At 38.8% G+C, this 16,980-nt stretch overlaps 1 protein-coding gene across 4 annotated transcripts in view; it reads right to left on the bottom strand.

The window, feature by feature from the left end:
- Positions 1 to 5,803: 5,803 nt before the first annotated feature.
- The window catches only part of HORMAD2 (HORMA domain containing 2), a 91,164-nt gene continuing 79,987 nt past the window's right edge, over positions 5,804 to 16,980 (bottom strand). For 2 of the 4 annotated variants that reach the window (XM_012464983.2, XM_021666176.2), the window contains one exon: positions 5,804 to 6,011. In XM_012464983.2, coding sequence (XP_012320406.2) covers positions 5,907 to 6,011 — 105 coding nt within the window. In that variant the 3' untranslated portion in view covers positions 5,804 to 5,906. Of the gene's footprint in view, positions 6,012 to 11,276; positions 11,297 to 12,046; positions 12,075 to 16,980 lie in introns of those variants that run through there. The other 2 variants (XM_012464985.2, XR_010339349.1) reach the window with 2 other exon arrangements.

Genomic DNA, 16,980 nt, shown 5'->3' with positions numbered 1-16,980 from the left:
ACTTTCTATGTGCCAGCTATTCTTCTAAATGCTTTTTCTGTATTAACTGATTGAGTTCTCACAATAACTCTGTGAGAAAGACACTAGTATTGCCCCCATTTCACAGATAAGGAAATCGATGTACAGAGATAGCAAGTAACTTCCTTAGAGTCACACAGCTAGTAAGTAGGATGACCAGGGTTTGAACCCAGATAATGTCTAACTCCAGAACCCTCAATTTTAACTACTTTCCTGCCTTTTGGAAAAAGTATTGATAAAATGTTCCTTTGCTCTAAAAATCTCTGTTGAAATTCAACGATTTATAGAAATGTCACTGAGTTTTATAGCCGGAAGAGATTATTCAGTTAGTTCAATTCTTATCCAAATGGACAACTACTCCTGAACACTTCTAGTGATAAGGAACTCATTACAGCCAGAAGCAGTCACTATCTGACAGTTTTAATTGCTAACAAAAACAGTGAAATGTTGATTGCCTTCCATGTGCAAGGCAATTTGCTAGAGCATGGAAGAAAAATTCTTTAATATGTTGAGGCCAAATCTGCATTCTTGGGGTGTCCTCCCATTGGGTTTATGTTCTATGCTTTGGAACAACCCAGAATGTGTCTGATCCTGCATTTTATTACAGCCTTTCATAAATTTAAAGGCAGCTACAAAGTTCCCCTTAAACTTCCTTCTTCCTTGCTTATTCAGTCTGTTCTCATACCACAATCCCTAGGTGAGATTCATTTTTCTTATTAATAAGCTTCTGTTTTAAAATGCAAATGTGGGAGGGCAGCATATTAAGCTTTATCTGATGCTTCTCTCCCATTGAACTATCTTGAAGGAAAGGGAGTTTCAATTTAGGGAAAGGAGTGGGGAGGGTTCTGAGAACAAAGACAATTGGAAGCATGGCTCAAGTGCTGGCCCTAGGCTTGGACAGGATGTTTATGTAGAAGCCCTGGGTAGGCAAAATGCAGCGTAGAAATCCCAAGCTCCTAAGGCCAGGTGTGGTGGCTCACACCTGTAATCCCAGCACTTTTGGTGGGCAGACAGCTTGAGCCCAGGAGTTCAAGACCAGCCTGGGCAACATGACAAAACCCCATCTCTACCAAAAAAAAAAAAAAAAATTAGCCTGGTGTAGCAGCACATGCCTGTAGTCCCAGCTACTTAGGAGGAAGCTGAGGTGGAAGGATTGCTTGAGCCTGGGAAGTTGAAGCTGTAATGAGCCAAAATTGTTCCACTGCACTCCAGCCTGGGTGATAGAGTGAAACCTTGTCAAAAAAAGAAAAAGGAAAGGAAAGGAAAAGAAAGAAAAGAGAAAAGAAAGAATCCTAAGCTCCTAGAGACGAAGTGGACATGCTAAGAGTTAAAAAGCAGCAATCATGATGAACATCTGTTGAGTAGTGACTATACGTGTGCAGGGCAGTTTACCTGGGAGGCTGAGATGGGAGGATCACTTGAGCCTGGGAGGTCAAGGCTGTAGTGAGCCATAATCAAGCCACTATACTCCAGCCTGGGTGACAGAGTAAGACCGTCTCAAAATAAAATAAAATAAAAGTGTAATGAGACTTTACTACTAAAAGCTCTGGAATAACATGATGGAATTATAACACAGGAAAAAGTCCTGAAGCTGAGTAAATCAGCCTATTACCAGAAATGCTAGCCAATCCCTTTCTCAACATCCTCTGTTGAGCAAATCTCATGTGCAACTTCCAGCCAGGTTGCAGGGAACAGTTTACGATAGCCCTTCACATAGCCATTGGTACCTGTGAGCCACCACCTACTATAAGACTGAATTTGCTCCTCCCAGAAGGTGAAAGTCTATTTGCAGAGATGTTGTGCACCCAAAGGGATATTATATGAGCAGATTAGCTCCTTAGGACCTCAAGTCTTGGCATTTCTAAATAGGAATTTGACTTTACCAATGGATAACCCAAGAGCCCATTAAAAATTTTTTTCTTTTTAACCAAGACAATGGTGTCCTCCTCCTCTATCAAAACTGGAAATTATATATCAAGTCTCAGCCAGGACCTTAGTACACAAATCACACAGTCACATTCAGAAAATATTACTTTTTTTTTCCTTTAAACAAACTAAAAATGTCTAAAGAGGATACATTTGGGCATTTTCTCACTTGTATGGAATCTGGAATCATACACTGTAGCAGACCTTGACTTAACTCTTTTTTTGTTTGTTTTTTTTTTGAGACAGAGTCATGCTCTGTTGCCAGGCACTAGGCTGGAGTGCAGTGGCGCAATCTCGGCTCACTGCAATCTCCGCCTCCTGGGTTCAAGCAATTCTCCTGCCTCAGCCTCCCGAGTAGCTGGGACTACAGGCACACGCCACCATGCCCAGCTAATTTTTGTATTTTTTAGTAGAGACAGGGTTTCACCATGTTGGCCAGGATGGTCTTGATCTCTTGACCTTATGATCCGCCAGCCTCAACCTCTCAAAGTGCTGGGATTACAGGCGGACTTAATTCTTACAAGCATAATGTGTTCAGTTTCATTTTATTATTTGGGACCTCTTTCTAAATGATGATGATTCTAACTGAGAATTTTTTTATTATAAGATTCTGTGGAAGTCCCTGAATATCCAATACTGTTGGGTTTGAAACCATAAATTGACACTTTTAAGATACATTAAAATTGGCTCTAATGGTTAGTAGAATTTTAAGAATACACACACAACTCTGAACTTAATGTGAATGCAACTTTGACACTGATGAACATTTCCAGCCTCTTCCTGGCAGAGGTGAGCTGGATAATGAAAGAACCCAGACAGCAGGGGGACCTGCAAGAGGGGAAATGAAGGTGTGGTTTCGGTACCTGGCTTCAAAGGCTGGAGGCAATCATGAGCCTAACCTATGTCTTTCCAGCTAGACCAAATTTCTGTAAAGACAGAAAAACCCCAAACAGCCAAATTAAAATTTCCCCTGCGTAACTTTTTATTTAATAATGTCTCAGTTTCCAATTATCATCATCTAATCTTTGTGATCACACTGATGAACCAAGCACAGTCAGGGTGAGGGAAGTGTCTAGTACAGCTCAGGCATCCCAGCGTGGGGCCTGTTTTCATTCTCTTTACTGAAGTGTCAGCTCCTTGATGCACTTATGCTTATTTACCCCATTACAATTAAGGACCAAAATGAACAGCCTAGAGAAAAGATTTCTTTCCTTCTAATAAATCATTCACTAGATAGAACCGAATACATTCCAATATTGTAGCTGGTTGCATATTTGAACTCCACTGTGTAAAATCAGATAGTTCACATTTTCATGGTTCTCAGATTCTCTTGATAACAGATCTCCTTCTCCATGTGTCCAGCCAAGGGCACAGGCCCAGAAACTTCTCTGTTGCCTTGCATACACACTGCCTCAAAAACACACAGTCCACCTACTAGCAGTGATAAAGACTGTTCTGTTGGGGAAAGAGTTGTTAATAGAGATAATAAAATCACTATAGAAATTTTTTGCTGGGCTTGGAAGCTCATGCCTGTAATCCTAGCACTTTGGGAGGCTGAGGCAGGTGGATCATGAGGTCAGGAGTTCAAGACCTGCCTGGCCAAGATGGTGAAACCCAGTCTCTACTAAAAACTACAAAAATTAGCCAAGCGCAGTGGCAGACACCTGTAATCCCAGATACTCAGGAGGCTGAGGCAGGAGAATTGCTTGAACCCAGGAGGCAGAGGTTGCAGTGAGCCAAGATCATGACACTGCACTCCAGCCTGGGTGACAGAGTGAGACTCTAGCTCAAGAAAAAAACAAAAAGAAATTTTCTAGACAGATTCAAATTTGAGACTTTGACTTAAAGGATCTGTCAACCTTAGGCTAAGTTTAAGACAATCACAAATACAAATTATAAGCTCAATTCCCCTTGAAGCAAAATAGTTCCTTTTGAAATGCAGATTGACTAATTACTAAGTACTGCTAATTCGCTTTGAGAGTCTTTTATAGAGTTTTTGTCAAGCTCCTCTGTGATCAAACACTTGCAGTGAAGACAAGCTCACCAACTCACAAGGTAGTCCATTTCAAAATGTTGACAACTGACAACTGTAGAGTTAAAAAGCTCCTCCTGGGCTGGGTGTGGTGGTTCATGCTTGAAATTCCAGCGCTTTGGGAGGCTGAGGTGGGTGGATTGCTTGAAGTCAGGAGTTCAAGACCAGCCTGGGCAACATGGTGAAACCCCATCTTTACAAAAGATACAAAAATTAGCCAGGAGTGGTGGCACACACTTGCAGTCCCAGCTAGTCCAGAGGTTGAGGTGAGAGGATCACTTGAACCTGGGAGGTCAAGGTTGCAGTGAGCTGAGATCATGCCATTGCACTTCAGCCTGGGCAACAGAGTGAGACCCCATCTCCAAAAAAAAGCTCCTCTTTATACTGAGCCAAATTGATCTTCTGTAGTCTTTACCAATTTGCTCTTACATCTTCTCTCTGGAGAGATACAAACCTAATTCCTCTACTAGGCAGCTAATCTCTTTATGTGATTCTCTTAAAAGAAATTATAGTGACTCAGTCTATAATTCTATCAAGGATATAATAAATCCAATACCATTCCCCTCTTTTCAGGGGTAGAGCAGGCTTTCATGAGTCCACTTAATACACTAAAAGAAGGGAAAATGCTCCTTCTCGCTGGCAGGCCCCTGTGCTACAGCCCTATTTAAGGCCCCAGTTTGGTAGGCTGCCCTAGATAGTCAGGAATGGCTGAGACTCTGGCAAGGGGCAGTGCTGAACAGGCAGGCTCCCTGGGATTTTCCTACAGAGATTCACCTTAGTCTGGGTCAGAGGTTGCTGGTTCTCCATTTTGTGTATGTGTGTGTGTGTGTGTTAGAATCTGGAAAGTTTTCCACAGTGCCTGAACCTGAGGGTTGGATTTAGTAGAAATGAGGCAGGCCTAGTAATCCATATTTTAACAAGCACTCCAGGTATTGATGATCTCACTACAGTTTACGTTTGAAGAAACACTGATGTAAACAAAGAAATTTTTCCTTTCTGTGGGAAATAAGATGAGCAAAAAAAAAAATCTTGTATTTTTATTTTATTTAACCATAAGTCACACACTTAACATTTAACTTATTGGTCTCATCCATTTAAATTAAATTACTAAACCTCACTTCATAAGTTACTAAATCTAACGTTATATAAATAATAGAAATAACACTTTAAATCATTTATTATTCATTTCATACTAATCATTAATTAAGTCTATCAAAATTCTTTCAGAATAACGAAGGAACTAATAGCATCATTTGCAGGTTACAGACTGATAAACTGAAGTGATTGTTGGGAAATATTTAATATAGGTCTTAAGAAGAGTGCCAGTCTCCTGAATTGCAGCATGTTCCCTGTTTTGGATTGTCTAACAGAACAGGGCCTGAGCCCAGAGTTGAGGGAAAGCACATTTTGGTCCCACAATTAGCTGATCAACCTTGTGACTGAGGTTAACACATAAATCACACCTGGATAAGCACCTCCACACACATCCTATGCAACTCTGTGGGAATATTTAATACAGCTAGAGAAGGATTCCAGTACACAGGTTACAACAAGTTAAAACATTTCGCAGGAGTCTAAATACCTGAAGAGTTTAATTATGAAAAAAAAAATCCTTCTTTCCTTTGAGAAAACAGCTTCTTTCCAAAATAACTACTGTGGTTCTTTTACAAATATAATATAAAAGGTGCCTCATCTCTAACCCAGCTTTGAAGTAATGCTATTCCAAGGCAGCTCTATTGACCTTGTTTCCTTGTGGCAAAGTGAACTCATTTAGTAATTTAGCACTTAGTAAACTGACAAAAGAAAGTTGAGCAAAAAACTTAGAAAAAGGTTTTGGAAACAGGAATTTACTTTCCTGCTAAGACAATTCATGCATGTTTTTACAAAATAAACTTATTTTAAAATAAATGTAACAAGAATTATCTAGCTTTCATTTTCTGTTAGGGACGAAGACCTTCTCTGGTTCACTGACCTTCCTCTTCTTCCTGGAGCACTCAGAACTTTGCTGACTGCACACAAAATTCATTCTTTGAATCTGTGAGAATCACCAGAGAGAGACACAATTCAGCAGAGATTTTGACATCTGCACAAGACATATATTAGACAGGTAGACCAAGCATTAATCCCTCAAGCTGCATAACGGATCCAAACCTGCTTTCCTGTGGGCTGGTTTGGCCCTGCACAGAGGCCTTGCTGCCAGTATCAGAGTCTAGTATTCCAAATTTGAGGAGCTAAGATTCCCTTGGAGGCAGCCAGTTTCTGGGACAGTTTCTTGGCTTTCTCCAGTGAATTCAACACATCCAGTTCTTGAGAGAAGGCTTGTCAAGGTGTGGGGCCAACAAGGAGCAATTAAGGTTCAGGAGAGATCTGGGACACTGATTGCTTTAGAGGCAAATGTAATTTAAGTCCCAGTTTCAGGTAGTGGAGACATACTACCTTTCTTTTCTATGGTATGTTCAGATTAATGAATTAAGAAGAACCACAATCTTTCTACTGAGGAGTATGTTATTGGTGAAAGGGAAGTTAGTTAGTGAATCACTATAGATATATATTTTGCCATTGAGTTTGGCTTTGCTAAAGATTTTATAACTTATTTTTCTTAACTGAGAGAACAATTAGATATAATCTGCCAAACAATCCCTAATGCCTGGAATTCCAGGAAACACATAGAGGACATTTATATATTTTCCAGCCACTAGATGGGAGGAAAGGTTTTTCCATGTCCTATGTTTTTTCTTTGGAGGTAAAATGGAATAAGATATATATATTTTTAAAGCAAGACTTATGAGAATATATAGTAGAGGTTCCAAAATTATCCTTTTTGTCTTTTCTAGGAGAGGCATGTTATTATTTAATTGATATGTTATTATAATAAAATAGTGGAAGTGCCAATAAAACATTTAAGTACCATTAGAAACAAAGATTGGGTGTCAAATAGCTAACTTAAGCACTAATTCATCCTTTAGTTTTAGAAAGCAGTTGAATTTCTGATCTCAGAAACCACAAATTCCCTTTGGCTTATACTAAGACAGAAGCTATATAAAACTCTGGGAAAATAAATAGAGCAGCCCATCAAATAACTCGTTTGCTTATACATGTAAAAATTTGAAATGTCCTGTTCTAAAGGAAAGGAAATAGCAACATAAAAACTTAAAGCACAAAAACTAAGTTGTTATCTAGGAGATGCATTTGTTATGATTTGACTCTAGGAAAATTATCTGGTAAAAGTTAACTTGTCTAGAAATGTTGCTTGGGCACGCTTTCCATTTAAACCAAACTATCCTCACTTCTATCAAATCTAGGTACACATGAAAGAAGAGAAGATGAGTGTACAAATTCTCAAATGACCAGTTGACCTGATGGTTTAATAGTTTTGTTCTCTTTTTCTTCCATTGTTCAAATAAATCAAAGTTTAATTACAAGTTGCAGAACTGTAATTTTATTGCAGTGAGTCAAAATATCTTCAATAATGAAGGTATTTTCAGTATCTTCAATATTTCAAGGTAATAGTGAAGCCTGGGAACTCTCAATAGTTTATAGAATATTAGTGGGCTGAAAAACAAGTATGTTATCAGTCAGGGGATAGTTCTTAGCATAGACAAATAATCTATACAAACTACATAAACTGACAAATTTATCCACAGAAAGGAATATTTGAGAAACATTTTGCAGGTGTATTCCAACTGGCTGAGTTTGTATACTTGGTGCCAAAGCCAACAGCCAAGCAAAGGGCCAGTAATCAGGCAGGCTAGAAAGATTATCTGGATGATCTGAACAACATCAGATGATCATCAAATGACTTCTAATACATTTCATATTATATTTTAAACATACATCTTTCGAAGTATTTTTTTCTTTTTTTAAATTATTAAGTGTTTCTTGATGCAGACTAACAAGAGGCTGCTATGATCTGTTTACCAATAGAGCCTCAGGAGTAGAGTATCCACATACATATCTGAAAAAAGCCCAGAAGATATGCTTTCTGTATATGATGTTGCCCTATTTTCCATCTTTGGTTTAGTAACATATTCTCCATTTGAGAAGCCAAAAAGCAGGCTTTGCCTCAGGCACAAATAGGATAGCCAGCTGATTTGGTAGCAGTATTTGGGAAGCTCTAGAAGGGATTCCTTCTTCTAAATCATCACTTATTCCTTTATTCACTCCCTTAAAAAATGCTTGTTATTTGAATGTTCTCCCAGAGTTCTGTCTTTGGCTGTCTTTCTCCTTATTCTCCACACCTTCCCTCAGTGATCTCATCCACTTCTAGGAATCAATTACCATTCATAAGCAAAGACCCCCACATTTATGTTTACATCCTAGATCTTCCTTCTGAACTTCAGATCCATGTGTATATCCAACTGCCAACTAAAAATCTCCACGTGGGTATTCCAGAGAAAACTCAAGTGCAGTCTGCCCCAATCGGAATTCATCCTCTGCTTCTCTAAGCCTGTTCCCAATCGTCGTTCTCATTCACCCAAGGTGTCCAAGTTAAAAACCAGAGAATTATCCATGACTACTCCATCATTCTCTTGCTAGCATCTAATTAATCACTAATTCCTTTTGGTCCTACCTCTTTACTGGCTCTCAAATCCATCCATTGTCATCTATTCCCATTACTTCTTTAGTGCAGGCAAACATCATCTCTCCCAATCACTCCTACTCCCACTGTGGCTGCTTCTCTAATCCATTCTCTACTCTGGAGCACAGTCTTATATGCAGATCTGACCACATCGCTCTTCTGCTTCATCAATCATTCATTAATAACTTCCCATGGACCTCAGAATAAAATCCAGGTGCTTTATGGCTGTGGCCTATTTCTGCAGCTTCATCTTCCCCCACACTTAACCACTTGCAGTTCTAATGGGCCCTGCTTGCCCCGCTCTGGACTTTGCCTTTAATGCCCACTCCCATGCTTTGTTCCTCCCTTCTTCATTTGGTCCAGGGGCAGCTCCAGAGTTTCTTCTGCCTGCTGGGCTTCCCTGACACCCCATGGCTGTGTTCTGCTCTTACCCTCGTTGTAGCATTTACTATGTAGTATTATCAGGCTTACTTACTAGTCTTCCCATCTGAATATAAACTCGTTGAGGTTAGTGCCATTTTTTTTTTCTTTTTGAGATGGAGTCTCACTTTGTCACCCAGGCTGGAGTACAGTGGCACAATTTCAGCTCACTACAATCTCCATCTCTCAGGTTCAAGCAATTCTTGTGCCTCAGCCTCCCAAGTAGCTGGAATTACAGGCACCTACTACTATGCCCAGCTACTTTTTGTATTTTTAGTAGGGACAGCATTTTACCATATTGGCCAGGTTGGTCTCAAACTCCTGATCTTAGGTGATTTGCATGCCTCAGCCCCCCAAAGTGCTGGGATTACAGGCATGAACCACCATGCCCAGCCCTAATATTTTAATCATCTTTGTATTCTCAGTTCCTGGCATCTGGTAGATGCTCTTTAATTACTGGCTGAATGAATAAACAAATAAATTAAACCGATTTTAAGCCAGGCCATGAGCAAGGCACTAAAATTATATCTCTAGTAATACAAAGATCAATGAGATATAGTTGGTTTCTTAGAATTGAGCCTTGTAAAAGGAGAGACATTAAGTATACAATTACAATATAATGCAATACAATGTAATGCCAAAATAGACAGTCAGCAATTCATTCAGCAGTTATTTATTGAATGTCAGCTATATGCATGGCACTCTTTTAGGTGTTTGGGACAAATCAGTGAACAAAAGAGATAAAAATTCCTGCCCCATGGATTTTACAATCTGGCTGTGTTACTTTTTGGCTTCATACTTTCCAATGGCATCCATTGCTTTTAGGAAAAGTCCAAAAATGGCCTTTCATAGCCCAGATATGGTTCTTTACATTTTCAGGAGAGGGAAAGTGTCACAGACCCTGATGAAAGCTATGTACTCTCTCCTCAGAAAATTGCTAACACCTCCATTTACTCATCTATTTTGGCAGGCTGTTTGAGGCATTACTAGAACCCCTGAGTACTTCCCAGTTAGAGTTATGACTCCTCAGGCCCTGGCAGTGCCTAGCCTCATACCTTGCTTCTCATACCTTGGTTCCTCTTAATTCTGAACCTTTGCACATGATATTTCTTCTGCCTAAAATGTTCTTTCCCCTCCACTGCCCCTTCCTTTTTGCCTAGTTGATTCCTGCTCATTCTTTCAGATCTCAGATAAAAAGTTATTTCCTCAAAGAAACTCTCTCCATCACAAATAAGTTAGGTCTCCCAATCATAGAACTGTATAGAGTTCTAGGAGATTAGGAACATGCATATCTTGGTTACATTTGTATCACTAACATCTACCAAGTGCCTTGACATAGTAAATGTTCAATAAGTACTTTTTGATGAATAGATTTTCAAAGAGCACTCTGCCTGAAGTGTAGAAATGTATTGGAGACATCAAACAGATACAGGGGATGAGTCTGCTATAGTGGTAGACAGGTGATAACTTGCGTGGCAGTGGAGATGAAGAGAAGTCAAAATTGAGAGATATATTTGGAAGATAGAGTCAGAAGGACAGCCAATTGGATACCATGGTAAGAGAGAGATAGATGGGTCAATAATAACTCCCCAGTTTCTACTTTAGCTAACTGCATGGATAGAGGTGCTGTTCTCTCAGGTTGAGAACAATGAGAGTTTTGAACCTACTGAGTTTGGAGTGCCTGCAAAACCTCCACGTGGACATGTTGAATTGGTGACTATATGTGGAAGCCTGAAGTTCAAGAAAGAGGTCTGGGTTAGAGATGTAAATTTGAAAGTCATAAGCATATGGAGGGTAATTAATGCCATGGGTGTGGAAGAGTTTGTTTACTGAAAGACCAGAGTGTGGAAAGGGAAAGAGATTAGGACATAGCCTAAGGAACTCCACCATTTAGAGATAAGTTAGAGGATGAGCCAACAAAGGAGACTGAGAAAGAGAGAGACAAAAGGAGACAAGCAGACTGTCACGTTGAGAAAGCGAGGGGATTTTAAAAAGAAGAGGAGAAATTAAAAGGGGGTGGTCAATAGTGTCAAGTGTTGCCGAGAGGGCAAGGAAGATGAGGACTCAAATATGTCCACTTGATTTCACCACATGGAGTTTACTGGATTGGTGGGAAGTCACCTTGAAGTCATTTGAAGAGTGAATAAAAGATTAAAGAAATTGAGGCAAGTACACAAAGTTTTATAGAGGTCAAGAGGGAGTGACCAACTCACCCTGGGGAATTTAGAGAGGCTCCTTAGAAGAGACATTGAGCTGGGTCTTGAAGGATAAGTAGCAGTTCACCAGACTGGAAGTGGTGGTGGGAGCAGGGGGAGGTTATTCTAGGCAGAAAGTTCAATATGTTTAAAGACAATGAAACATGAAAAGATACAGAAAATATATGAGATGGTGGGAAATGTCCCTTTATTAGATTGGCTCTTAGGGTTAGGCGTTATGTATCCAACACACTACTGTTAAAAATGTAAATTCCCCTGGAATTATTACTCAATATGATGTTAGTGTAAGTGAATTGACCAAGTGGTCTCCAAGTGGCAGCCTATTAAAAGCAGAGCCTCACAGGCTTAAAAAAAAAGAGAGAGATATGTTGTGACACAGAAAGGGCAGTTTAGGGCACAGTACTTGTTTTGCATGAGGAGGTAGACCTGCATGGGGAACCAAGGGAGAGGGCAGCCCCAGGCAACCAGGAAATATGGTGAGTTTTGTGCTTGGGGTGAGTGCAGTGAATTTTGCTTACTTCAAAATTATTTTTCAAGTCGGATCTGGCAAAAAGTTTTCTTTTGAGAAAACCAGTCCTCACCAGTATAAATGTGTAGTTAAGTTTATGTCTAGAATCTTTGGATTTGGCAGTTTTCAGATCAAATATTCCTATGGTTCAAAGGATCTATGTCCCTAAAAGTAAGTTATACCACTGATGTTAGTTTTGATTCCCTTAACATTTATCTTTTTGCCACAATGAAAGGTAGATCAACAGTAATTATAAAATAAATGCTATTAACTAACATAAATGTAGTTTATGTTAACATTGTGATGAATGAGCAGCAAGAAAGCAAATGCTTTGAGATCATACTTACCTCCAACACCAGTGGAGCTGTAGACTTTCTTGATATGTTGGTACAGTAAAGGCAAGAAAGGAGTAAAACATGACAAAAATTATCCAAGTTTATGGTAATGCCATTGACCAAGATTGGAAATAGAAGTTGAGGGAGTGGGAGGTGGGAACATAGTGGGGAAATAGATGGAGAAATAATTGACTCTGTTTTTAAGATTCTGAATTGGAGGCGAGATATCCAAATGTTCACTAGGCATTGACTATGTGAACTGGAGCTAAGGATGGAGGAAATCACATCAAGAGCACATTGGGGAATGTCCCATGTTTTACTGGGACTTATGAAGGGGTTGCCCATTCAATTAATTTCTTTATCTTCTGCAGTTTGTGACCAGAGTTCTGGACCATTACTATCTCCCTTTAGGAGGTAAATGTATATTCTTCTTAGGCTCACAATCAGATATTTCCATTTATCTCCAAAAGTTATTATATAAGTTTTCCCTTATCCCTCTTCTCTAAGGCATCATATGACTTAAAAGTTTTATAATTCATTTATTTGAAAAAAATTTTTTGAGCACCTTATCTGTGTGAAACATTGTGCTAAACACTAAAGATACAAAGCTGATCAAGACCCTTCATGTCCTCAAAGAAGGCCTGGTAGGGGGAAATAAACAGGTTACCAAGAAAATGACAGAGTCATGTATAGGGTCCAGCAGGGGTTCCAAAAAGATCTTACCAGTTCTTTCTGGGGAGGCCTGGCAAGGCTTCAAAAGGAATATAAAGCTTGAACTAATTAATGCAAAATGAGCAGACATTCACCAGGCAAACAGCATTAGGAAATGGGGTTGCAGATAACACATTTTAGACAGAAGGAGCACAGGTACAGGGACATAAAACATGATACCTCTGGGGAATTGGGTGTAGTTCTATGGGGCTAACAGGAAAGGTGTGGGAGTGGTGGGCTGGGTCAGACAATGTCATTCTTTAAAGTTTGGACTTTGTAATGGGAGTTTGTAATGAAGTGCACTGAAGGGTTCCAAGAGCAGATCTGTTTTAGAAAGATCCCTATGGCAGCAGTGTGAAGAGTGGATTGGAGAGGAGTGAGATAAGAAGCAATGAGGCTACTTCAGAAAAAAAGATGATCTGAGCAAGACCAAAAGCAGCAGTGAAGTTAGAGGGAGAACATTAAAAGGATAGAGGGCTCAGGAGAGACAGAATGAATGCCTGAAGCTGAGCCCTACCATCACTTCATCATTAATTAGAATGAGCACAGGTATAGTAAAGGAAAGAAAGGAGTAAAACATGACGAAAAATTACTCAAGTTTCTGATTATGCCAGTGACCAAGATGGGAAATAGAAGTCAAGGGAGTAGGAGATAGGAACATGGTAGGGAAGATGGATGAAGAAACAACTGACCCTGTTTTCAAGATTCTGAATTGGAATAGATGCCCAAATGAAGATGTCCACCGGGCATTGACAGTGTGATGTAGAGCTAAGCATGAAGGAAATTGCATTGAGGGCATAGATTGAAAGAAGTATTTACTTGGGACAAAAGAAATGAAATTACTGCTTCTGAGGTCTGAAGGAATGAGGTAAAGTGGATACAGAGATAGGTAAATATCTAAATATGGGAGCAGAAAGTTGAATGATTTATGTTTGATGGCCTTAATTCTATGAAGTACAGTTTAGGTCATCTGCTTAGAAAGGGAATAAATTGGTCTTGGATGGTATTTAAAACACTTAAATGGTGAAAGTACAGAATGGTCATTTGGACAATGGGAAAAGCAGTAGATCATAGATTTGTAAAAGTAATGTAGACTGTTACTTAGGATCCAGATAGCTTTAAGACATATTACATTCAAATTAAACATTTAAATGCTTACAACAGACTATATACTAAAAACATCACGTATGTTATGTTATTTATTCCTCACAATAACTGTGTGTGATGGGAGGGTGAGTGGTTATTCCTCTTTTACAGATATAGAAACTGAAGCTCAGAGAAGTGAAATGACTTACTCAGTTCACACATTTAGTAAGTAGAAGTTTTGAACCCAGGTCTCCTGATTTAAGTTTTAGTGCTCCTTATATTTTGTTTCATCAACCCAAAGGGGAAAACAAGGTAAGAAATCATAGAAGAGACCATGAGAATTCTTTGTAGGGCCCTTAAGCTGCTATCTGGGGTTGACCTTTCCTTAGGCACAGCCTATTGGGACCTCAAACTAAACACAGACAAAGTCAAATATATTGTTTCTCCTTTGTAACCAATTTTTCCTCATGACTCTACAATTTCTGCAAATCATCATTTCCTAGTCATCAAAGGTAGAAAACATAGTCACCTTAGATTCCTTTCTCATCTCCTAATGCCTACACAGTGTTCTTGTAATGAGTAAATGGAATAGCACAGTAGAGCACTTGGTACAACATCTCAAATGTGCAAGTCATTCAGTGACTGATAGTTATCATAATTCCTCCTGCCACAGGAATCCCTAACTCCAGGCAAATTGGATATTTGTAGTACATTGAAAAATGGATACCCAAAAGATGTCAATGTCCTAAATTCTGAAACCTATAAATGTGAACTTACATGGCAAAAATATAAAAGGGAGGGGGTGTCTCTATAGATGTAATAAAGGATCTTGAAATGGAGAGCTCTTCTTAATTATCCAGGTGGACCCTAAATATTATCATATGTATCCTTGTAAGACTGAGGCGGTGGGAGATGTGAACACAGACAGAAGAGAAGACAGTGTGACAATAGGGTCAGAGACTGTTGTGACCAGGAATGCCAGCAGCTACTAGAAGCTAGACAAGGCAAAGAACAGAACCTCTCTTAGAGACCCCAGAGGGAGTGAGGCACTACTGACATGTTGATTTCAATCCACCCTTCACACTGCTGCCATAGGGATCTTTCTAAAACAGATCTGCTCTTAGAACCCTTCAGTGCATTTCATTACAAACTCCCATTTTTTTTTTGAGACAGAGTCTTGCTCTTTCACCAGGTGCCAGGCTGGAGCGCAGTGGTGCAATCTCCGCTCACTGCAACCTCTGCCTCCCAGCTTCAAGCAATTCTCCTGCCTCAGTCTCCCGAGTAGCTGCGACTACAGGCGCGTGCCACCACGCCCAGCTAATTTTTGTATTTTAGTTAGAGACGGGGTTTCACTATGTTGGCCAGGATGGTCTCGATCTCTTGACCTCATGATCTACCCGCCTTGGCCTCCCAAAGTGCTGGGATTACAGGCATGAGCCACCGCGCCTGGCCATTGTTGTTTTAAACCACCAAATATGTAATTTGTTACAGCAACCAAGGAAACTAATCCTCCAAACATACCACATTCTTTTCCCTCTTCTCTATTTCCTCTAAATTTAAGAAAACAGAACTCTTCCATTACTTTCTTTCTTTTAAATTTTGAATAATTCCTTCAAGCTCAATTTCTAATAGTACTTCATCCACAAAGCCTCTTTTGGTCCTTTAATCTGACATGAACTTTCTTTCTAATGAAAATCCACAGCTCATTTTTGTAATTAAATGTTTCTGACAACATAAATACTTATAAACAAATTGTCCTATATCTGGGATTGGATTTTTATTTAGGAATTCATGTGTATTAATTTTATGGTCTTTTGCCTCTCTGCAATACATTACACAATGTCTTTCACACAGTAAGTATCAATAATTCTTTTGCTACACTACCTCTACTACTTATAAAAGTGTTCATTCAGTTACACAGTTATTTATACATTCAAAAGCTGTACTGTCTAAAATGACAGCTATCAGCTACATGTGGTCATTTATATTTAATCAAAATGAAATAAAACTTAAAATTTACTTCCTCAGTTGCATTAGCCACATTTCTAGTGCTCAAAAGCCACACGTGGTGAGTGGCTACCTATTTGACATCACAGATACAGAACATTTTCATCATCACAGAAAGTTATGTTGGACAAAGAGAGCTATTCTATGCGGTAATCTTGAATACTTACAAGTAAATAAATTTCTTAGGGACTATAATGATAATAGGAATATAGATACTACAAATAATGTTTCCTCAAAACACAAAGGCATATTATGATAAAAATGATGTTTCCCAAGATTAATTCATCAAATAAATATAATCTCAATCAAAATTCCAATAATACATCTTTTGGAATTTGTTAGTCTGATTCTAATAGTTATCTGAAAAAGCAAATGTATGAGAAAACCTTAAAAACCAAAAAAGAAGAAGAATGAGGAGAAACAGTTACCCTTCCAGATATCAAAACCTACTATAAAATTAATAAAAAATTATAGCAACAGTACAAGAGTATGTACATAGATTAGTGAAATAGAATAGCAAATCTAAAAACAAACTTATGCTGTGGTTTATGAAAAAGGTGGCATTTCAATTAGCAGAGAAAGGGCAAACTATTCAGGTGGTACCAATAAAATGGGAAAAAACGTCTCATATTGGGGGAAATATCCCAGCTAACTTAAGGAACCAAATGTATAAACCCAAACTACAAATTTATTAAAACAAAATATAGAAAAAATGACTTACAACTTTAGCATTGGGAAGACCTTCTTAAGCAACATATAAAATGTATAAAATGGTGAGACCATGGAAAAACATCTGCATTCACAGATTGGAAGACAATGTTGTTAAGATGTCAATACTACCCAAAGCAATCTACAGATTCAACACAATCTTTGTCAAAATCCCAAAAACATTTTTTGCAGCAATAGAAAAACCCATTCTAAAATTTATATGGGATCTCAAAGATCTCCAGATGGCCAAAACAATCTTGAATAATAAAAACAAAGTTGGAGGTCTCACATTTCCTGATTTCAAAGCTTACTACAAACCTACAGTAATCCAAACAGTGTGATACTGGCATAAAGACAGACATATAGACCAATGGAGTAAAGAGCCCAGAAATAAACCCTCATGTATATGGTCAAATGATTTTCAACAAAAATGC

Source organism: Aotus nancymaae, unplaced genomic scaffold, assembly GCF_030222135.1.
Source record: "Aotus nancymaae isolate 86718 unplaced genomic scaffold, 86718_ANA_hifiasm-v0.15.2.pri h1tg000076l, whole genome shotgun sequence".
NCBI classification, from domain to species: domain Eukaryota; kingdom Metazoa; phylum Chordata; class Mammalia; order Primates; family Aotidae; genus Aotus; species Aotus nancymaae.
The sequence above is the reverse complement of the archived record's forward strand: the minus strand, read 5'-3'. Positions and strand labels throughout refer to the sequence as shown.